Consider the following 24,160-nt stretch of genomic DNA (forward strand, 5'->3'; position numbering starts at 1 on the left):
TTTAGTTAAAAATTAATTCGCTAAACGACAAAACCCTCGAGAGTTGATCAAGCAAGCAACGTGGTCAATGGTATGATTGAAACCAAAGCAAAAAAACACAATAAAAGGAAGAGGAGGAGAAAGAAAAAGGGAAGAGAGTAAAATGGAAAAAACATGGATAGCAGCGATGTGTTTGATCATGGCTATGATCCGCAACACAACCGCGACCGAATCCCCACAGTACACCGTCGTCCACACTGAATCCGATTTCGAAATCAGACTCTACCGAACCTCCGTCTGGATGTCCGCACCCGCCGTCAACCTCATCTCCTTCGAAAAAGCCACACGAAACGGTTTCCACAGACTCTTCCAGTTCATCCAAGGCGCTAATCTCAATTTCTCTCGAATTCCAATGACTACACCAGTATTAACAACCACAGTCCCTGGAACCGGTCCTCTTGAATCACAAGGATATTACGTTAGTTTCTATTTACCGACGAAGTTTCAGGAGAATCCACCGCTTCCGTTACCGGAATTGAATATTAAGAGCTATGGTTTTGAGAGTCATTGTGTTGCGGTGAGAGGATTTTCGGGGTTTGCAAAGGATGAGAAGGTTGTTAAGGAAGCGGAGAAGCTGGATTTGAGTTTGAGTAGGTGGGGTGGTGAGAGTGAGGTGAAGAGAAAAGGTGGGTATTCGATTGCACAGTATAATGGTCCTTTTAGGATTGCTAAGAGGAGGAATGAGGTTTGGGTTGATGTTCATGCTCCTCAATTAGGATGTCCAGATGCTGGTGTTGCTGCATATTGATCATAAATGATTGTATCATTATGTTTATATTTACTTTTATTTATATCATTATGTATGTGTATATTGTGAAAATATACATGATCCATTGACTTGTGTGTATTTATGTATGTATGTCAAAAAAGATATGAACCTCATCTTGAAAAGTTATCAAATTCATTATCTTGAAATCTACCCAAAATATTCTCTCTCTGTTTAGCTGATTAACTCAAGTCCAGTTGAATAAACATTTGTCAAACGGCACATTATGTATTAACTATTTGTGCAATTGAAAACAACGAATAACAAATGAAAATAAGTGTTTCAGTTTATGTAATCAAATTCTTTCCAATGTCTTTAACCCTTGGCCTAATCCAAATAAGAGGTTCGGAAGTTGCTTTCTGTGAATCTAAATATAAGATATTTTCGATTGGAGAACCGAGCTTGTATGTTTGGAAAGTCAACCAATTATTGAATTCCTTCGTCTCGACTCTCGATATATGATTACCGCGATTTCAACAAACTACAAAAGATGTGGATTGAATTCGATAACACTGAAAAACAAACAGGTTACTATAATACATGTTCCAGGAGAACCCAAAAAAAAAAAAAAAAAGTTTTAGATAGAATGTCCTTTTGGTGGCATGGCCACGGAAAGCGAATAAACTTTTCTTCACTGCCAAAATGGTAGTTTGTGTTCAAGGGAATTTAAACAACCATAATGTAGGCTAATCTAGTTGTGGTTCAATTCCATCAGATGGTATATATTTTTGTAGGTACTCGAATCTCAAATATTTTTGGAGAAGGAACATCAGAAAATTATCAGTTACAAAAATCTCGCATCCATTTACATTTAGCCAATTCAATGTCTTCAATTACAATCAACTTATCAGAAGCCGCAAGTTTCATCGTCTTCTATCTTCCATATAACATTGCTTTGAACTTTAAACATAACTCTAACCGGTAACTAGTCTAGTTAGTAAAAGTCAGCAGCCAGTGAAAGCTATCCTCTACTATCGCAGGATCCACCACCAGGCCCCAAAAAAAATCAAGAAAAGAAAAACTATGAGTAAAGTAAATATTAGATTCAGGACTAAAGAGCGTTTGTGGTGTTACACTAGATATTCTATTCTTAACATACTTACAAATACAAGAAAATACCCTTCTTTCTTATATGTTTGATGTTCAAACAATAGTACAAGCAAAGAAAGTTGCTAATATTGAGTGTTATGATTAAAAGGACAAATACTGATAGTATATGTTCCACACTTCCACTTCTCAACAACTCAACCCATATATCCTCAAGTTTAGAGCACAGCACAGATGATTTAGGTACCTCAAACATTTTGCTTCAAAATTATATCAATAAAAAATGCGCAACGTGTTTCATGGGCAAAAATAAACAGCAGAAGCGAACGCGTTAAAGTTCCCCGCCATTTTTTATTGATATTTGTAGAATCAGTACCAAAAATTGGGGGAAAATCTACTTTCCTACTGGTGTATGGTTTAAAAAAATTGAGTGCGCCTATTAAATATCATTGGTTTCTAAAATCTTCACATCCTTTCAAAATAAGTATAGAATGGCAAAGGAAAGATAAAAGAATAGTGAAATATTATATTAGTTAGCTCGATGTCTTGTATGAGTATGGGATGGCAAAGATGAGCCAGGAGCAGAAGCCCTTCTGCCAGGCATAGGTAGCTTGATTTGAGTACAATAAACAACAAATAAAAGGAACAGAAGTACAGCAAAGAGAGTAGTTGGAGAAGACATGACCTTCACATTCTTTAAAGCTGAATATATAGTCTGGGATTTGTGGCTTGCAATATTTAACCATTGAAATTTTCCTTCAACCAATGCAGCCCCTAATGTCCAGGAAACATCACCTGGACCAAATTCCATTTCTACATCACCAAGACATAGACCATGCTCGATCAATGATGCCATATAAGCCACCCGAAAACAAAATTGTCCAGCATATTTTGGATGGTCAGAAATATTGCTCAAGCCAGCCCATAAATTTGAACATATTTGCTTGCCTGACTCCAAAATTGTTGTTAAATTGGCTCTTGGGCTCAAATTAAGCTTGTTGTAGACAAAAAAGAAACCGGATAAAGCATGAAATCGCTTCATTGGGTGAGCAACAGCTGTTAAATTAAGTGCACCAGTGCCTGCAATGTATATAGAGAAACAGAGTACGAATTGGTTTGAATAAACTTATCACAAAGTACTTATGCAAATATTAAAAGATCTTACAATTAACGTGAATTTTTTTCGGTCAACTCCTTATTTAGCCTTGAGTTTTTTTTTTTTTTTTTGACAAAAGCCGTGTTTTTTAAATAATAGCTTTTTGTATAAATGAAAAATGCAAATCAATTTTTTCCCAAGGTTCTCTTATTTAACTTTTTTTATTAAACTCGGGATTTTTTCACAAGAATCATAAACTTGTTTTAATTGAGAAGCTATCATTAGATAAAAGTTAATCCAAACTGAGCCTAAGTTCTACGCAACCATCAAAGAAACAAAACCCCAACAACCCTAAGTTCTCCTGTTCCTCTTCCATGTTCTTTTGGCTGCCCTGAGGTGGAATTGTGTGAAAGCCAAATTTGCAATAAAGAAAAAGTGGAGTACATGCTAATCATCGGAATAGTTTCATATTATCAACGTGTCAGAATTGAATTTTTTTTAGTATCAATGACTATTGAAATGTTTATTACAAGGTTGACAACTTTATTTCCGGGCACAAAAAAATTCCCCACGTCCACATTCCTGTTATTTTGATTCCCGAGAGAGGGATGAGATGTTGATCTACGTGATATTGAAATGAAATTGTGTAAAGTTTGCTTTTTTATACCAATAACTTCCTCTATATTCAACTTTTCTGTAAAAGATTCCCAAGAATGTTATAAATCAAACATACATACTTTTTTTAAAGTGCCTTGGAGTTGGAATAGCATTCTCAACAGAATGTTCCATGGAATGTGATTCCAAGCAATGCATTCACAGACCTGAAACAAACGCCATCTATATGATATTTTGAAGGAGAATTTGGAGAATGGGTCAGATGTTGAGGAGGAGATGAAAGTAACTAGATATAATCAGATTAAAGACATGTCCTGCCGAAACATGTCAATGTCGGACACCAAAACATGTCAATGTCGGACACCAAAACATGTCAATTTGGGACACCGACACATGTGATTATATTCAATAACTTCAGCCTTCGTAAATGATTATGAGTGTTTACGTGTCAGTATCGTGTATGTGTCAATACTTATGCATAAAAAAAAGAGATATGGTCGGTTAACCACTAGACATGAAACAAACTGCACATTGCTTATTTAGATTAGGGATACCTTCATCCAACCTTTTCTCAGCTGAAATCCATCTTATAAATTTCAATTAACACATGTTCTACATTCTTAAAGAGGCTACCAGAACAATTGAAAAATAAACAAACAAATGATTATTGACTTACCAATACCAGAAAATAAACTTGCTTCGCAATTTGCACCAACTGCCTGATGTGACACTTGGGAATCACTCAAGTTCATAGCAGCAGCAACAGCTATTTCTCTGCATTGTTCCCAATCAGGATTTCCAACAAGACTTAAAGAGCGAAGTTCAGTTTTCTGGGATTGGCTATGATTTTTTGTGCCAACTGCATGAAACCCAGAACAAGAATTGCATGTATAGTTTTGTACAAAGGTAGACATCAAACAGGGATGTCTGAGTTCAGATACACCTCTAGTACTTTCTACCCTCTGATTATTTCTAAGCATAGCAACAGTCCTATCAAACGCTTCATTTAACCCAAATGAAGGCAATGAGTATGCCACAATTCTATGTTCAATCGAACCAAACTCCGATCTTATCGCATTCACATCATCCCCGGTATCACGATCTATCTCCACCACAATCTGTAATGACGACCCACCCAAATCAACAAGTCCCAAAGTAGAAGACCCACGATGATAATCATCATCAAAGCTACCCATCTTATAATTCAAAGCTACCCAACCATAATAAGCTTCCTCCCTACCACTCAAAACCCTAATCCATCTCTTATCAAACATAAAAGAATGATCTTTCGCAACAGCCTCAACATCCTCCAAAACCCGAAACACATCATCCCTCTGAATCCTCCTCATTCCAGCAGTAGCCAGAACAAAAATTGGCGTATCACCATGCATTTTGCGGGGAACTAAACTTTCTGCCCACATAATCAAAGGCTCCAATGCTCGTCTCACCCGTAAAGAATCATTAACTAATTTATCTAACCCGGGTTCGGTTTGCATACAATGATATTGACAGGAGTTTTTCCAAAGTGAATTATTCTTTTTTGTTGCATTATTATCAGGATATGAATGTAGCAAAATTGGTAAATTTTTCTTACCTACTACACCACCTAGCATCCATTCATACACATTAACACGTGTTCCTGTGCTTCCACAGTCTATAACAACAGTGTAATACGACGTCGAATTGGGTTTCCAGTTATGAGATTCAAGATAAAACCCTAGAAATAACAGAATCAGGATGAAAATGACTGCGGTGATTTTAAATAACAATTTGTGTTTGGTGGTGAATCGTTTATGTTTGGAAGGGGATTTGGGAGCTTCCATTAGAAAAATGATCTAATAAATAAGAATAAATGAAAGCCTTTAAGAGAACAGTGGGGTAGATGGGCTTTGAGCATTTATTTGAGTTGACATAAACAAAACAAGGTTCAGATTTACCACCTATATGGCTATATTATTTCTGTATCTGTATGTATAGCTTATAGAACACTGCAGCTTAAAAGATGAATTTACCTTAGAGATTAAGAAGAAAAAGCTGCTACTTTGATTTGATCCGCGATTATGTGATAGATAAGTAACGCATTAAGGACCCAGCATCGGATCGGAGTTGAGAAGGTGATTTTGCAAATTTAAGTTTTTTCCTTTTACTTGGAATTTTCCCTATTTCACTTTCCACATTATCAGTAACAACTTTCTTTTTGCAGGGTTAAAAATAAGATTTTTTTTTTCTTTAAAGAAAAAACAAAAGTTTATATGAATATTTTTTTTGCAGAAAATGAATATTTGTGAGTAAATTCCACTCCCTCTAATAGATGTTTAAATTTTTTTTTAAAAAAAAAAAAAAAAAGAGAAATGATATTTGAACATCCATTTTGTGACAACTTTCTCTCTCATACTCACATTATTTTTTACTTTATCTCTTTATTGTTTTAATTTTCGTGCAAATACCCACTTTTTCTTTGTAAATTATGGTTGTCGCATAAGTTATCAACAAAATAGTTGTTCAAATAACACTCCTCAGAAAAAAGAGATGTTTAAATTAAAATTCTCTTATCTTTTATGCTAAACTATCATTCTACTTTCTTTTTTGAATTAAAATCTTGAATTACCTATATCTCTCTCCTTGATATAAGTACAATTGCTTTTTTAACATCATAAACTTTCTAAAAACACAAGGAAAATATTAAAATATCCACAGTGGCAGTTTAACTACTGTTGTCTTATAACTAGAAATCCGACAGCAGTTAACTACCGTTGGGTTTTTTGAGTTATTTACTTGTGTTTTCAAGACATATTGGATGTCAGAAAAGCAACAGTCTAATATAAGAGATGAGAGGTGTTAGAAAATGAATCACTATGAAGCCCAAATATATAGCACGGGTGTAGATACGATACGGATACGCGAAATTCTTAAAATTCAGAATATAATACGGTTAAGATATGTTAACATAATATTTATACTAAAATTTATATGCATATAAAATACTTGGAAAAAAAATAAGAATTGATTATTCTTCGATACTGTAAATCATGTGATCAAAATAAAAAATGTAAAGTTTTCGTATAAATCATATTCTATTATATTTCATACGTTAGGATATCAACAAATTCATTAATAAAATAACTCAAAACAAGTTTGTTTAATGTTGATTGATTGAATCTTCTCTCTCGTTGCTTACATCCAACAAAAACACAATTTTTAACTGGTTAATCGAAAGACAATTGTAGTGATTCATATCTTAAATTGAATCATATACATCTTCATTGAATTTTCACAACACAGTCTCACATTTTTACCCTTTATTTTTTTTCCAAGTTACGTCTCTGTGAAATATCTTATAAGTATCTTCGAATCATATACATATTCATTGATTTTTCATAACACAGTCTCATATTTTTACCCTTCATTTTTTTTAAGCTACGTCTCTGTGAAATATCTTATAAGTATCCGATAAAATATATATTTTAAATTAAAATAATTAATTTTAATTCTCTATGAGTACGTATTCGCAAGTATCCACGAAGTATCGATATCCGATATGTATCTGATACGGGTACATCTACATTTTGGAGTATCCACTTCATATATTACTTTTTTTTTTGTCATGTAATCTAGTGGCTAGAAATTCAATTCACAAGATGAATAAGTGAGATGTTTGTAGTTCAAACTTTAATCTCTATATATCATATGCAATATCATTATCAATTGAGCGAAGTTCATGGACAACTTGCATATTATCAAATATTGAAGAATGGTAGCAACACTCACTTTTGAACACTCTCTCTATGACTCACTCTTTTATTGGATGAAATCAATGTATGTCCCACCACTCTGTGTGGGTTCAATTTTCAAAGTGTAGACCCACAATGATTTAAACCAATAAGAGAGTGAGTATTAAAGAGGGTGTTCAAAAGAGAGCGTTGCTAGCATTACTCTTAATATTTTATTTTCATTATTTATTTATATTCAAAATGGAACAAAATTAAGTTTATTTTGACAGGAGTATGGGTGGAAATGGGCTAGGCCAGGGGCGGGCTTTGTAAGGTTCATGTTTGACCCACTTCAAGAATTATAGGCACAAGCCTGACCTGTTATCCGTCATAGGTTCATTTTCAATGTATGTCATGACGTTTTTAAAAGCCTGACGAGCCTGAAAATCTGTTTAAAAGCATATTTTACACGAAGGTCTAGCAACACCTATAAGCCTACTACTAAATAGTCCAAAATTTATAAAGGCCTAAAACACTTGAATATGTTTGCTCTGCTACTAAATAACGAAATCTTACAAAAGTCTAATCATACTAATATACATGCTAATAAATAACTAAATCATATTAAAGTTTAAGTTTATGAAAAAGAAACTTCATCGATATCAATAACGGAAGATATATTATATATAAAAAACTTTTGTAAGCCTTAGCCTAGTCTATTTAAGTAAAGAGTTTTGCTAACAAATGCCATAAGAGCATTGAAATCTACAAAAAGAAACTTTGTCTTAAAAATACAAGTCAAACACATGTTAAAGTCATAACTGCACAATTACAATGTAAAAATTACTACTTTTGAATGCTTAAACAATGTCATAAGGGCACTTGTTAGCATTTTTCTTAAGTAAATATGCTTTATAAAAAGCCTGAAGCCCTGTTATTAAACGGGCTGAATCGAGTTGAGCTTTAAAAAAGTTAGGTTATAGGCCCCTCTTAGTGTGTGTTTGGTTTGGTGGTGACGATAATTGATTTTGATAGAATTGAGTTTGAGAGAATTGATTTTGGTTAAAAGTGAGTTGGATGTGAATCGATTTATGTTTGGATACACTTTTTTAGAAGTGATTCTTACGAGTTGATGTTGTTTGGATAATATGAATCAAAATTGATTTTAAGTGTGTAATGACCAAACTATCCTTTTAATTATATTTAAAAGTAAATATCTCATTCTCATTATTATTTCAGCTTATTATAAATTGATTTAACTACTTCAAAAATTCATTTTAAAATAATATTAATTTATAAGAGCTATTTTTAATAATTTTTCATCAGGTGATTTTTAAAAGAACACATGCAATTAAAAAAGATACATAATATGCTCATTCAAAACAAAAATGCAGTATATGTAAAAAAATCACTCCCCCAACAAATTCTTCAAAAAAGAAATACTCCAGTTAACATAAAAACATTGACCCAACCTAATAGTAAAAAATAAAAAATAAAAAATCCAATAAGTGTGTCTCTCTTGTTAAAAAAATCACCCTCACTTCCATTTCTCCAGAGCCTTCTATGGTTGATTCCATTACTTCCATTTCAATCTCATTCTAAATCTTTCACTATTTTTCTTTTAACAGTTCCTCATTCCCTCATCTCTTCTCAAAAGTTTATAATTTTTCATTCTTGTGTTGGTAGAAGGTCAAAATTAAATTTATTTTGACGGAGGAAGTACCTGTCCCCTTTTCCCCACATTGACAAAAGTACGTGCAAGTACAATACTACCCTCACCATAAAGCAAGACAGCGAGCGAGCATTGGTTCCAGCTCCGCAGTTTCATCTTTCCATAATAACACACGCTTCCGCATCATATAAAAGTACTCTCAATCTAATTTACCATTAACCCCTTAACACACCTCCTTCTACCGACTGCGTGCGAATCACAACAAAGAACAAAAAAACACAAAGCCGCGAAATAATATACCTTCCAGAAAGAGAAAACCGAAAGCAAAAAGAAAAATGAAGATCACGGCTCTGTTGGTGCTAAAATCCACCGGCGATGGTTCAGAATCGGTGTTTCTCGCAAACGCTTCCGATGTGAGTCACTTCGGTTACTTTCAACGATCCAGCGTTAAAGAGTTCATCGTTTTCGTAGGTCGTACCGTAGCTAATCGTACCCCTCAAGGTCAGCGTCAATCCGTTCAGCACGAAGGTTTGTTTAATTCCATATTATTCCTTCAATTTCCATATCTTAGGGTTTCGTATTATCAATTTCGGAATAAAAGTCACGCGAATCATGCTTTTTCAGTTTTTTGGATTTTTGTTTCGCGTTGATCTATCTGGATCGGGTTCGTAATTCGTAATTTACATTGATTTTAACCGTTTTTAATTGTTTTTTATTTTTTTATTTTTTATAATTAACATTGTAATAGAAAGGATTATTGATTTGATATATGTTATGAAGCACTGACACATGCACCAGTAGTAATATACAAAAAAAAAAATGATATAATTGAATGTAATTACTTGTCTCGGTGTCGGGCACTTGGACACTCCTTCGATCAGAAGTGTTGGTGTGGTGCCACAGGATATACGTGGTAATTTATTTTTATATCTATAGTTACCGAAATTCTGAGTGTTTTTGAAAATCTCCTTACATTTTTTATTTGTAGAGTACAAGGTGCATGCGTACAACAGAAATGGACTTTGTGCAGTGGGATTTATGGATGATCACTATCCAGTTCGTAGTGCGTTTTCTCTTCTCAATCAGGTGAGAGTGAGATCAATGTGTATTGGTTCAATGTTGTATTTATTGTTTGTAGAATGTTATGATTCGAGCAACCTTGTGGTAGCTTGTTAGGTGTTTTGCTGTTTCCTTTTACGATTAGGTTGCAGTTATAAGACTGGTTTCTTTCTGTTATTTCAGTGCTGACTATTAATCACATCGATGTCTTCCCTTGTTCCGCTTGAAAAAAAGTGCATTTGTCAAAATTTAATTCATTTTATTTTATTTTTCCATCACTTAGCCGACCCCATTTAGTGGGATAAGGCTTGATTGTTGTTGTTGTTATTTTCCCGTTACTTGCTTTGTCCGTAAATTTTGAATGGATTTGTCCAGTTATAGGCATTTCATGTTTAGGTGTTGACTCTTTCTTGACGCAAGTTACTTTACCAATCGCCATGGTGTACTTTGTTGTACCACATCATAAAATATTTCAACAAATACTGCATAGTGAGATATGGTCAGACGACTGTGTAACTTTTTATACAATTTATGCCTCTGGTATTGCTGAGGATACTTTAACTGTGTATTGACGCTTTAGGTCGGCCCCTCTGCTCGGCTTGAATAAGTTGGTCCAAGTCCAACATGATTTTTGGATACCGAAGATTTGAGATCCTAAAATAATGTCTTATTAGTAATTTAATTTATGGAGATCTTGAGTCTTGCTGTCTTTGTTTTCCATTTTGTCATGGATTATTGTCTTGTTATCATAGTAATACTAACCCAGTCTTGTCTTACTTCCTCGTGAACATGCTCGCAAAGGTAACCGTCAAATCAACGATGACCAATTTTTAGATTTCAACTGCTGGGGTCAAGGTTTTATGTTTGAGTTCTATAACTTCTATCTAGTATCAATATGAATATATTGGATTAATTCTGAATCCAATGAAATCATTGAAACAATTGGTTAGTTTGGTAACAATGACATGGCACTGCCCAATTAGCACAGCTTTATTAATGTTGTTTTTCCCGTGTCTTGCTACCATGTCTGTATGTAATATATCATTGGTTGGAGTTGGACTTTATACTTTATATCCTTCAATTTTGATAACATGATCTCATGTCCGAACATCTGCTTTCCTCTATTTGTCTTTATATGTCGAAGCAACTCCGCCTACGGCTTTAAATTCCTGTATGTTTGGGTGGTGGATAAGAATAGATGCCAATTATATCAGATGGAATGCATCTGATGCATGTTATTTAATTGTTTTACTAGATGGTTATAAAATATGATGTCCTGCAGGTGCTGGATGAATATATTAAAAGTTTTGGTGAATCATGGAGAAGCATTCAGGCAGACAGTACTGAACCATGGCCCTATTTGAATGAAGCTCTTGCGAAATTCCAGGCATGTAAATGCCTATGCTTTATATTGGCTTTAGCTAGAATAATAGTTGAATTTACATTAAAGAAGTGTATAATATTCACAATTGCTTCAAATAAATTTTTTCTTTTTGACACCCTTTCACATGATGACTGTTTCACTCAAACCCCCATTTTATGTTCCTGTCAAATCTCCAGGACCCTGCAGAGGCTGATAAGTTGTTGAAAATCCAGAGGGAGTTGGACGAAACAAAAATCATCCTTGTAAGTGTTTAGCATGCATGGCATTGTATTGCAACGCAGCATATGGGTTCCCTGCATCTTTTGTCTTCTAAATTTACTTAAGTTAACAATTATATGATTAGTAATTTTCTAAATGAAAATTTTGTTTGTTTGAGATTTGGCATTGGTTTTCAAACAGATATATCTTTAGACGAAAATGCCAGTATCATGCAACCCAAGCATCCCTGCAGAGCAAAATATAATGCACTATTACAAATTTATCCATTTCATAGCATCGTGATGTGATGTAGTAGATTCTAATGATGTCTGTCACCTGATTAGCAGTCATTCAGTTGTTGTTGTATGTTTGTATTTCTTATTAATGTACATATACTTGGTCATATGTTTTTGTTTCTTTTTAATGTACATTTACTTGGTCATATTATACATAATTTGGTTATCTTGATTTAGTAATTTTATGGTGCTTGGGCTTTTCCCCTGAAGCATGGGTACTTCTAAAATGGCGAAGTACCCGTTACGCGTATGGCACTCGTACCGTACCCATTTTTACTTGATTAATCCAGGGTGGTTGATAGTACAGCAAAAATGTACAAGCGATGGAAAAATGGCATAAATTATTTTGATATTTTGTTGTATTTCAATTCTCTTTCTTGCTTATGATGGAAATAGTGGAAGCGGTGGATAAGAAATGTAAATCTATGAAGCATGGTGATGATAGAAGTGTGGTTAAACACATAGTTAAAATACAAATTACAAACAATATATACTATTTTTTTGTTTATCATAATTAATGTTTTTTTTTTCTTTTTCTCACCATGTTTTTACAACAACAATGGTTGTAATTTACTCAAAATTTTTAATTTTTTATATTAACGTACCCATATCTTCATTTTTCTAAATTTGCCATATTTCGTACAGTACTTGTACCTGTACCTATGCTTCATAAGGCTTTTCTCATTTCCTCCTCACTCTATTGGCTTGTTTTGGTACTCTGTATGATTTTCTGGTGTGTACATTTCTTAGAACCACATCACACACAAGTGTAGTGTTTATCAACATATGATGGTTTTCTGTTGTAAACAGCACAAGACCATTGATAGTGTGCTTGCACGAGGGGAGAAGCTGGACAGTTTAGTTGAGAAGAGTTCTGATTTGAGTGCAGCATCGCAGGTAAGTAATACAGCTCCTGTTTTATAACTTCGCCTATGGGATTGCCTGTGATTCCGTGAATGCATATGTGTACATTCAGGCATCTGTTATTTCTGCATCTCTTCTTGTTTTCCGTTACTAGAGCTTTGGTCTATGTGGGTGGTTATGGTATTCATTAAGCATGTATAATGAAGATTGTATTTTGCTCCTATGATTAATCATTAGTGACATTGCTGGTTAAGTTTTTGGCAATGCTTTTATTTAAGTGATCACAGGAAATAAATCATATTAAGAACATGCAGCAAGCAAATAGGAGATTTTTTTTTTTTAAATAGACTTTGTGCTATCTGTCTTTCTGAGTCTATCTGCATCAGAATGTGCTCTCATATAAGCTGGTAATAATATATCACCTCTAAGGATACAGGGTTATAAATGTTGCCCAGGAGTCAAGAGACTATGCATTCTTGTTTTAAACTCATCGTATTATTCGTCGTATGATGAATATACTGATAGGACTAATTTCTATCTGAACAAGAGAGAATGCAATGTTAATAAAAACTAGAAGAAAAGTGCAATAAATGCAAGAGCAAATGCTTCCAGCCAAGGTGAACACCTATAGATCCAAGTTACAAGCCCAAAAATGAGATGAACGCCATCTCTGACTTCAGATCTGTTGCCTGTGTCCCTTAACTATCCCTCCAATTTGCCGTGTACATGGTAGTTTCACTTCTAAAAGATAGATCCAAGTTACAGGCCCAAAAATGAGAACAACGCCATCTCTGACTTCAGCTCTGATTTGTGTGTCTCTTAACCATCCCTCCAATTCTCCGTGTACATGATAATTCCACTCCTAAAAGGTAGCATTGATCCCCATAACCCGAGCATTAGAGTCTTGTTGGGCCCTTTCCAATTTATTACCAATATACTCCAGAAACCTATCAATACCACCTGCCTGAAAAGTATCTTGAAATGCAGTGCTTCAAGGGACTTGGCAATGTCACCAACATTGATTATCAGGTAGTGTCAAATCTTAATTCTTCAGCAACAACTCATACTTTAGAATGAAATCATTAGCAACCAGCCAAACACACAAGCGTCTAGTGTGCATTCTTAATACCGTATGGAAATTGAAATTTGTTATCTGGTCCTTGCTTTTATTGCCTTTTTGGTTATATAAGGTTGTCTATCATCATTTATGCATCTAATGATTTCAATCTTCTCTTTTTCAGTATTTAATTATTTCTGTTTTGGTTGTTAAATCATGATTCTATTTATTTTATTCATTATATAAAGAAGTATGATTTATATTGAATACCATAGTTGGTTGCATTTCAAGAAGAGGAATTCTGAGTTAACTATTAATTGAAATTTGTTTCCCACTTACTTCGCTGAGCTGACACAATTATATGATTTTGGCATTTGAAACAGATGTTCTACAAACAGGCCAAAAAAACCAACCAGTGCTGTACAATATTGTAAGCTTTAAAGACCGTCCGTATTATGCGAGCTCGCCTGAATCCTGTTCCGACTTTGATGTTGTTGGATAGGGTGAAAATAGCTTCATATGTCTATATCACTCTACATTGTTTGTTTTGTGAAATTCTCTTCCCGATATATGTATTGCAGATGGGACCGAAATATTGGCCAAAGGTCTTAACAATGTTGTCAAATTAACATTCACATTTACCTGGTTTGAGATGCTTACTATGATAAATTATAGTGCTTTGCATATATAATTGTTTTTATGAAACCATTCTAGTTAATTTGTATTGGATATTGTCACGTGCGCTCATCTATCATGCTGTCTGTTATGATTAGAGTGAATCATCAACTTCGTCCTTGAATTTTTACGGGTCGGTCAACTTCGTCCCTCAATTATGCGAAATATCAATTTAATCCCTAAATTTGTTAAATGTCAATCAAGTTAGTCCTTCAGTTCAAACGGAACGTTAACGGGGCTGACGTGGCCGTTAACCTCTCACATGTCAGATGCCACGTAGGTAGGGACTAATTTGGCCGATAATGACCTAAATTTTCAAGGACTAAGTTGATTGAATTTCAGGAAATTGCTCTTCTTCCTCAACGGCCCTCTTCCTTCTCCAACGACTATTTCTTCGCCAAATATATAAAATTGGAACCCTAATTTTACAATGTGTAATCTACACTCCAAAATCTCCAAATTTTCTTCCAATAATTAAGGGTCACGTTCTTCCCCAATCAAAAAATTGCAAACCCTAATTTTTTTAATTGAATCTGAAAACCAAAATCTGCAAAATTCATTCAAGCAAAACTGTTGAAATTGAATCTAAAATGATGGGAGGTGGTCATATGGGCAAAAGGAGCTATCAAAGTCAAGCTTCATCTTCATCCTCCATGTTTAATGGTGATGTGAGAGTGCTTGAATGTTGTGTGGGTTGATGAAGCTGAAGAACTAAGTTACTTTAAAAACAATGGAATTTGTGCTGCTCATGGAAGAAAGACAAGAATGATGGAGAAGGTTCAGTCCATGCTTAAGGCTAAGGAAAGTGGCAATGACGAGGTTTGGAGGGCAAGGTTGATGGAAAGTGAGCTTAGGGTGATTAAGTTTATGATAGTTATAATCTGCTTGTTTGAGTTTTGCAACATGCTAATGTATATTTCTAAGGTTGTGTAAAGTTTTAATGATTTTACCATGAAAAGAGGTTGAAGATGAATGAAATGTTGCATATCTATTATAATTTTACCATCAGATTAGTCCCTGAATTATTTGTGTTACTATCAAATCGATCCCTGAATTATTTTAAAAACCATAAAAAAAGTCCCTAAATTATATTAACAGAAATCAAGTTGATCATTGAGGCATAAATTTGCAGAACAACATAAAAAAGGCAGTAGATACCAATCAAAATAGTAATAAGTCATAACTAAATGATAAAAACATGAAAACGAAAATCATAAAAACGGAAAAAATATGGGCGAAAACGAACAGAGAAAAAGGAGAAGAAGATGAACGAAGTTACTTTCAAAACAGACGAAATCTTCCTTCAAAAATGCAATCTTGATTGCCGGAGAGGATGATGATCTTGGAGAAGTGAAAATGGAGGGAAGAAGAACAGACAGGACTTAGTGGATGTGTTCTGTATGAAATATGAGGATGTATGGTAATGGCAAACATAGGGGTAAAAAAGGAATTGCGGAAAAATGAAGTTAAAAAAGTGAAAATTGAAATTTTCGTATTTTCCATCAATTTAGTCCATGTACACGTGGCTTTCTTTTTCCCACGTGTACAAGCCAACAGAGCACACTAACGGACCTTTTGGACGGAGGGACGAAATTGATGGACGTCAAACAAATTCAGGGACTATTTTGATATTTCGTTAAATTTGGGGACGAATTTGGCCGACCCCTGAAAATTCAGGGACGAAATTGAAGGTTCACTCGTTATGATTATATAAGTTTACCTGGAAGTGGAGAGTGTCTCAATTTTTTCCCTCATGTTTTCCCAATTTTCATATCTCAACTCTTAAATGACTTTTCTTCCCTTTTTACAATTCCAATGTTATTTTCTTTCTTTTTCACTTGAGAATCTCATGCTCTGTTTGGTAAAAATAGCGGATGACTGATAAGCTAGCTTATAGCTTATAGCTGATAACTCGTATGTGTTTTATTATCTCTTTTACAATTTTACTAGTGATTACCGTCGGTTATTGTCATTTGTCAGATCATTCAAAACATTTGGATGACATATGTTCCTTCCTTTCTCATTTATTTTTTTTATTTCTTATCTAATCCGTATGCTCATCGATCACTCTTTTGTTATTTTTTACTCATCAATCACTCTTTTGTTTTTTTGTTAATTTTTTCACACATAAATAAGAAACTATGTGCAAAATTAAATTAATTGGACTATTAAGGTTAAAGGTTAAGTTAGTAAAATTTCCTTGATTAAGAAAAAAGAATCTTAGGCATAATAAACCTGTAAAACCTGTTAAAGTATATATAATGTTTTAAGATATGTTATTTAAAATAGTGCGTTATTTTTTAAAAACCAATAAAATTGTTATTTAAAATGGTATGCTATTCTTTATAAAAACGACAAACATGTTATTTAAAATAGTACGTATTTTTTTTTTAAATAAACACTACCCACAATTATTTTATGTCACATAAAATAGTCCACATCAATTAATTATATGTCAAACATTATTTTTCTTTTTAATGTCATTTTAAAAATCAATTAATTTCTTGTGTAATTGAAATTAATGTGGCAATATTATCATCAAATACAGAACTGGCCATCCGAAATATTTTGTTTAGAACAAAAAGTCCAACACAATATGCAAAGCCCATGATTTGTTATAAACAAAAACCAATAAATCAAACAAATACAAAATTGTTATTTAATCATTTGGTGAGGTCCACTTTTTTGTTTCACAATACCCATCAATAAGTTAAAGCAATTATCAGGTAAATGATCTTAGTCATCCAAATTAAAAACTATTAAATCCATGGTTGTGGTTGAACTTTCCCATCATAGAAAAAAACTTCCTTTTCCCATGCTAAACCTCACCATGTTTACCTATATATGTAGGCAAATCTCATTGAAGCTATCCTAAATAGGTTGTATTTGGTATGAAGTTAAGTTCTAATTGCAAATTTTGTAAAAAAAAAATAAAATTCTAATTGCAAATGATTAATTATTTTATAACAAAAATAATTAAAAATGAGATTTTGTAAGTGGATTAAAAAGACAAAATTAAAATGAAAAAAAGAAATATAAAAGACCAACTTGTTATCTGCAATTAAGTTAAGAGATTAAAAGTATAATTTTGCATATCTTTCTCGTACCATAAATGAAAAATAATTTTGTAAAATAATTCATAATTTCTCTTTGCCAAATAAAATTAATTATTTGTTAGTTTATTTGTGTGTTTGGTATGGCGGTGGCGAGAATTGATTTTGATAGAATTGAGTTTGAGAGAATTGATTTTGGTTAAAAGTGAGTTTGAGGTGAATTGATTATGTTTGGATACACTTGTTTAAAAGTGATTCTTATGAGTTGATGTTGTTTGGATAGTTTGAATCAAAATTAATTTTGAATGTAAAATGACCAAATTATCCTTGCAATTGTAATTAAAACTAATATCATTTTCATTTTTGATAATTATTTTAACTTATCTAATATCATAAATTCATTTTTGTTGATTCATGAATTCATTATAAATAGATATTTGTTTATAAGAGTTTTTTTTTAATTTGTTTTATAAATTGTATTATTTTTAATATAATATAAGAATAAAGGGTGTCAAAAGAAAACAAACGTTTGTAAGATATTCAAATGGGTTTATAAAAAAAAAAAAAAAAAAAGGGCCTTATTTGGATTCTGTTTTCTGAAGCAATGAGAAGCCCATTCATCTTTTTTCCCTGACCTCTAGAAACGGCACTGTAGCAAGAACCAAGCAGGGAAAACGCATCAGAAAAACAGGGGTAAAACTGGAAAAGAATTTGGGGCTTATGCAGAATTGATTCTAAAAAGCCAGAAGCTTGAAATTGCAGCTTCAGTTCAACCCGCGTTTGGAAAAGAAAACGTACTTTTCAGATCCAGTTTTAATCTTTCCCAAACATGACAGAAAAGACGAAAACCGCGTTTTGAGGCGGAACGTGGTTTGGGAGCGAAAAACGCTCTACCAAACAGACGCTATGTGAGATGATCAAAATGACATTGCATAATTTGAGACGAAAAAAGTAAATTTTTTTTTGGTGGTCGAGGTTTGAACCGCAGACCTTGCATATATTATGCATTGTCATTACCAACTGAGCTAAGTTTACGAGAACAAAATATTTTTATTTTTTAGTCAAGTGGTAAGAATTGCATTTTTTGATGTGAATAAATGAGAAATCAAATTCGAACTCTAATCCTTACAAATTACAATGTCCTTGCCAAATTAGTTACCTTTTGATGAAAAAATATTTATGTTCTAAGCAAGTGTGTATGTGTATTATTAATTTTTTTTAATATTAATTAAATAAAAACTAATTTTTATTTATAAATACACAATAATTTGGATTTAATTTATCTATTTAATCAATTAAAAAGAGTATACGAGAAGATAAACCATCCATCGTCTTCCTCAATTCAACATTTTCGTTTTCGCAGCTCTCGAAATTGAAAGGAACCCGTGTTTCAATACGGTACGCTCTTCATTCTTTTGTTCTCATTGTGCTCCTTCTTCTATCTAGTTTCTTAAACCTCTTCCATTCAAACTTGAAATCTCGTTTTGTGATTCTTTTCTTAAAATTTGTTTCAATTGCGTGACATTGGTTTTGCTTGTAATATAATTATTCTCTAACCCCAATATTTTGGTGTTTGTTGAATAGGTCTTATGTAGAGTGAATAGTTTCGTGGTTAAAGACATAAAATGGTTTTTGTTTCTCATCAACCGCAGGTAACGTATACAAGAATGTTTTTACATCTTATTTGATTTGAAATTATCGTATTGGATTGTTTTTACACTGATTTATTATGCTATCACCGCAATCATGTTTTAACATGCATGCCATGGGTAGATTTAGCTCAGGTTCGAATTTTCCTGGTGCCAACAGGACTTTGCTTGGTTCAATTGGGGCCGTTAGTGGACGGTTGAATTGATCCTCCGGATTAGTTGGCCCTTGAACCGAAACACTGTTTTTAAAAAAAGTAATGAGTGTTGTTTGGCATTCATTGTCAATGGGTGATGATAATTATTTGCTTTATTACATGCCGACTAAATTGTTAAGATAAATTTCCATTGTAGCATGTATGATGCTCTCAAAGTGTTCTTTCGATGCAATTTGAGTATGATATTCCCTGAATCCCAATGATGTTTTCTGATGGCATTATTGAACTATAATATGAAAATTGAAATTAGGAGCACCAGAGTAGTCAATAGTTAATATTTATATAAGATTTTATTTGAGAGTTGATGCTATATAAATCTCGTGCATTTAAGTTTAAAAAGATATTCGTTGATTTTTAGTAGGTGTTCTGTCCTGCAAATCTGGACATGTACAGGGTATTTGAATTATGAACTTTATGGATGCTTTCTTTTCTTTTCTCCAGGGATTGAATGTGACATTTTCAACAAGGAATTTGCCATGGAACAAAAGGCTGAAGTTGAAGCAATGTTTAACAAAACATCACTTGATTGGAAGAGCTGACTGGCATCACATGTTAAAGCAAACTACTTGTCTAAGGTGAAAATGTTATAATGTTTCTGTGGTGGTGGGAATTATATACGGTCTGTTGTGTCTGGGGCTCTAGATACTAGTTTTTGTAACTATGGTTAGAACAAGTTAGTTCATGAAAAGAGTTTAGAACAAGTTAAAGCAATGATGGAAGCACCTTGCAATATGTTAGATGGATCTATGATAAGATTTGGTATAATCAAATTGAAGTGAAACTCTAAACAGCCTCCTTGAATTAAAAACTAAAAAACTTACAAGTCTTGATTAATCAATTATATTTATATTACCCATCATCAAAGGTATTTGTTGTAGAATTGAAATTTCATTTATACAAGAAAAACAAAGTTGTGTATGTACATATTCTTTCACAAATGGTTTATTTATTTTTTTTTTTTTTGTGGGTAGTGCGCATATATGTTTTATTTTTTCATATACACTGTTATACCAAATCAGTGATATTTACTTTGTTTCAATGCTTTTAGATTTCAATTGTAGTATTCATTTTATGTCATATGCATATTTTACACGATTACATGAAAAGCTAAATGGTTCTGTAGTCATGCATCGTATAAAGGATTTATTGTTTCCAGTGTAGGGCCTCCTCACATTTGTGGATCCAAGTTTACGCCTTTGACGATTACCGCCTTCAAAGGCAGTGACCAGAATGATGACTCGATAAGAAGAGATAATGGGTTGAAGGTCCGCAAGACCTCAGTTAGAGTAGAAGAGAAGGGGGGAGTTAAGTCAAAATCTCCAAAGACCCGCAATGTTCCACTCCCTAGTGCCTCTGATGCTGATGAGAGCCTTGCAGCATCATCTGGTGTTCATAAACTTTTCAAAAAATGGCTGACAATCTTGTGCTCACCACCATCAAATCAAAGAGTGGAGGAAATTTTGGGAGAACCACCCCCAGGGGGTCTACCGGAAACTTCACAAGGGATGCAACGGATTGAAAAAAGTCAGACTTTGAAGGTTGTGTGGTCTACTTTTCAGGCCCTGGATGCAACAATAAAGATCCCTCTATTAATATTGTGAGTTAGACAGTTTATCCATTTCTGCATATTATGCATGCTATCTTGTTTTCCTTACATAACTTATGTTCACTATACTTGGATGGGAAATAATATGTGTGTTCATTCCTTATTGTAGCATATGCAAATTTTGTTATTGTGGTATTCAAGTTAATATCCATCTGCTAGTCACATGTCTGTTTTCATCAGTTTTCAACTTGGTTTTCTTTGTTGAAGAATTTTTTTGGACATCAGAGTTTCCCAAGAAAATAGCCTAAAAAGACCAATCTATTGGATTTCTTTGCGTTCATTTTTAATATCTAGCTAATGCGTGCCTTTTTTTACATGGAACTGTTTTTTTTTTTTTTTTTGTTAAACAAATTAAAGATTTTAGTATTCATGCTTAAACGAGTCCCGGAGCTCCTTTAGAGTCTCAATCAATAGTTTTATCAAGTTTTACAGAAATCCTGTGTAATATCTATGTTTGAATTTGAACAACTATATGTTGTAATAAGTTGTTCCAAAATTCCAGCCTATAAAAAAATTCCCTTTTGAGTACATATCGAGTGTTTAAGAGAAGCATGTAGAAACCTATCATCTCGTCATTGTATTCTACACCCTATGCAACCACTTTTTGAAGTTCCGTTAGGCTTATTCTGAATGTTAACAACATATATCCGACAAGAATGCTTTATGTTTTTTCGCCTCTTCTAATTCCACGTTTATCTGCAGTGCTCCTTTCTTCCTTGCTGTTAATGCAATTTATGGTCCTGAAGTGTCCAAGGAGTTAACTCCGTTATGGGTTATGGGGCCATTCATTGTGGCTCTCTACATCAAGATGGTGCAGGTGCTGTGTGCACTTTATGTCTACAGCTTCAAGCAGACTGTGAAAGTAATCAAGAGTTTACCCTCATTCTGCAAATTAGCCCACAACTATGTTTTTGATGGCAAGATCAAAGAAGATATTAAAGTTCATATTTTGCAGCCTATATTGAACATAAAAAATGCAGATTATAAACAGCTGACAATAAAATTGTTGAAAGTATTGGCAGAATGGATCGGAGAGAAGTATCTTGATTTTGTGGAATCAATATGGCCTTATTATTGTCGAACAATCAGATTTTTAAAGAGATCTAATCTTATATAATTTTGAAAATAATTTTGAGGTTAAGTATACGGGGAGGGTTAAAATAGAAAATATTGGAGGTAGGGGGAGTTCCTTGAAGTGGATTTTGTGGCCAATCACATTTTATGTTAGGTGTCTCTTGAACCAGTTAATGGTCACTAACAACTCAGAATGTAGGAAGTTCCCCATTTCTGTTATATTGAAAACATTTTTTGGTCATATATTAGACTGCAACTGTATTGATTGTAAGTACAAGGTTGTGTATTACATTGATTCTATTATTATATATACAATGTAATAATTGGAAGTTGGCATCCATTATACTCAAATTCAACCCATCTCTCCCATCAGGCACCACTCTTTTCTTGTATTATTATGTAGTATCTTTGGCATAGATGGGATGTGAGTGTGAGTTGTTACCCACTGGGTTGTTCTTTTTAAAGATGACTTCTAAGGGAACATTTTCATGTTGAGGGGATTCTATGTCTAAGCATGTAGAATGATTTGAAGTAATAACAACAATTCAGATTTCCCTCAAACAAAAAAAAAAAACAACAATTCAGATTATATACCAATATGCCATCGTGATTGTAAACTTTCAGCTTGTATTTTCATAACATGTTTTCCAGGTATGACATTGACAGGTTCCAAGACCATTAGAACTTTTAAAAAAAGATTAATAGTAATTGGATTTTACAATTTCATATTTGATTATAAAAAAAAAAAAATTAAAACTCAAATGTATAGGATTAGGACTGATGAAGTGAGTACATAATTGCCTTCGTAAAACTTATCCAGCTTTTTCTCGTGAAATAAACAAGCTCCAACATGAAGTGTGCTGCCAAAACTCCAATATATGGAGTAATATACATCGTGAAGTCCAACATAGTCAATAACACTATTAAAAAATCAAAAGGGATTAGAACAGAACAGAAACATTAGTCAATGCTGAGGCAAGATGTGCCTATGTTATTAATAACACTAACCCAATTCTTCTCACATTCATGTCCCAAAAGTTGTTTTCTCTCCAATTAAAATGGCCAGAATGTAACTTGAAGATTATTTTAAGTTTCATTTTCAACTCACTGCAGAATCTTAATCTCTTATTATAAGAAATAATATTTTGTTGTTTCCTGATGTTATCTTTATTATTTTATATGCGGTGTGCCGGTGTCTCAATAATGCACCTTCTCCTTCTTCAAAAAATAATGCACCTTCTCCCTTGGCTGCATCTCTTGTAATTGTCTAAAAATTTACATCTATTTAGTATTTTTTATTTTTATCTTTTAATTCTGGGGTAGTTAATACTTAATATTCCTATGACATTATTCATTTGGAAAAGTACTATACTTCAACTCAGATTAGGTAGCCATGAAAAGGAATAGAAAATACAGATTAGGTTGGAGACTTTGTGGGCTACTGAAAGCGAAAATTTCCTTCTTGCAAACACATTATTCAAATATTTCTAATTACTTTACAATATTTTGTTTTATAATTCTTTTCAACAAAAAAATTGTTTTATAACTATTAGCCATTTCTCCTTAATGATAAACTTCGAAAAATCATATTATTTGTTAACAAATTTAATCTACTATTTATTTTTATTTTCGTGATTTTTTTTATATGTCTTATATTTCGAGAGGGAATAGAAGTTAGTGGAATAAGATTTTTTTTTGAGTAAATTACATTCTCTTTTTTAAGAGAAGTTTGAATAACATTTTTTTTTTCCTCTCATGTTATAATATACACTCCCCTCTTTTGACAATAAAATCCTAAATAAATTATACTTCATTTCATCATAAACAAAGCACACAATTCCATTGTGCATTGATTCTAATTCTGTTGAAGATTATGTAAACTAAACAATTCTTTATAGACATAATTTACATTTATATTTTTGAATTAAAGAATTATTTTATCCAAAAAACTATAAAATTATTAATTTAAAAGGTCAAAGATCTATTTTTTTACTTTTAAATTATATGTTTCAAGCTAATAAGCTAAATCGGGTTGATTGTGAACTTGAACCTTGTGAGTTTTGACTAAAGTAAATGTTTGTATTG

The 24,160-nt window shown here is 33.0% G+C and overlaps 4 protein-coding genes across 4 annotated transcripts; 3 read left to right on the top strand and 1 right to left on the bottom strand.

Moving 5' to 3' along the window:
- The first annotated feature begins 75 nt into the window (after positions 1-75).
- Positions 76-965, top strand: LOC25493746 (heme-binding protein 2). Its single transcript, XM_013602330.3, has one exon. It carries the CDS (start codon positions 143-145, stop codon positions 785-787), a length of 645 nt encoding a protein of 214 aa, XP_013457784.1. The 5' UTR covers positions 76-142; the 3' UTR covers positions 788-965.
- A 946-nt stretch (positions 966-1,911) lies between these two features.
- LOC25493747 (probable apyrase 7) lies at positions 1,912-5,724 on the bottom strand. Its single transcript, XM_013602331.3, has 2 exons — positions 4,240-5,724; positions 1,912-2,932 (listed from the first exon to the last, which is right to left on the bottom strand). The coding sequence occupies exons 1-2, from the start codon at positions 5,384-5,386 to the stop codon at positions 2,382-2,384; spliced, it is 1,698 nt and encodes a 565-aa protein (XP_013457785.1). The 5' UTR covers positions 5,387-5,724; the 3' UTR covers positions 1,912-2,381.
- Positions 5,725-9,086: 3,362 nt separating this feature from the next.
- Positions 9,087-14,532, top strand: LOC25493748 (VAMP-like protein YKT61). Its single transcript, XM_013602334.3, has 6 exons — positions 9,087-9,473; positions 9,934-10,031; positions 11,287-11,391; positions 11,565-11,630; positions 12,693-12,779; positions 14,187-14,532. Exons 1-6 carry the CDS (start codon positions 9,281-9,283, stop codon positions 14,235-14,237), a joined length of 600 nt encoding a protein of 199 aa, XP_013457788.1. The 5' UTR covers positions 9,087-9,280; the 3' UTR covers positions 14,238-14,532.
- Positions 14,533-18,825: 4,293 nt separating this feature from the next.
- LOC25493749 (uncharacterized) lies at positions 18,826-22,426 on the top strand. Its single transcript, XM_024781182.1, has 5 exons — positions 18,826-18,929; positions 19,116-19,183; positions 19,837-19,970; positions 20,552-20,992; positions 21,704-22,426. The coding sequence occupies exons 2-5, from the start codon at positions 19,157-19,159 to the stop codon at positions 22,116-22,118; spliced, it is 1,017 nt and encodes a 338-aa protein (XP_024636950.1). The 5' UTR covers positions 18,826-18,929; positions 19,116-19,156; the 3' UTR covers positions 22,119-22,426.
- The last annotated feature ends 1,734 nt before the right edge of the window (positions 22,427-24,160 follow it).

The sequence above is a fragment of the Medicago truncatula genome, chromosome 4, assembly GCF_003473485.1.
Source record: "Medicago truncatula cultivar Jemalong A17 chromosome 4, MtrunA17r5.0-ANR, whole genome shotgun sequence".
NCBI classification, from domain to species: Eukaryota; Viridiplantae; Streptophyta; class Magnoliopsida; order Fabales; family Fabaceae; genus Medicago; species Medicago truncatula.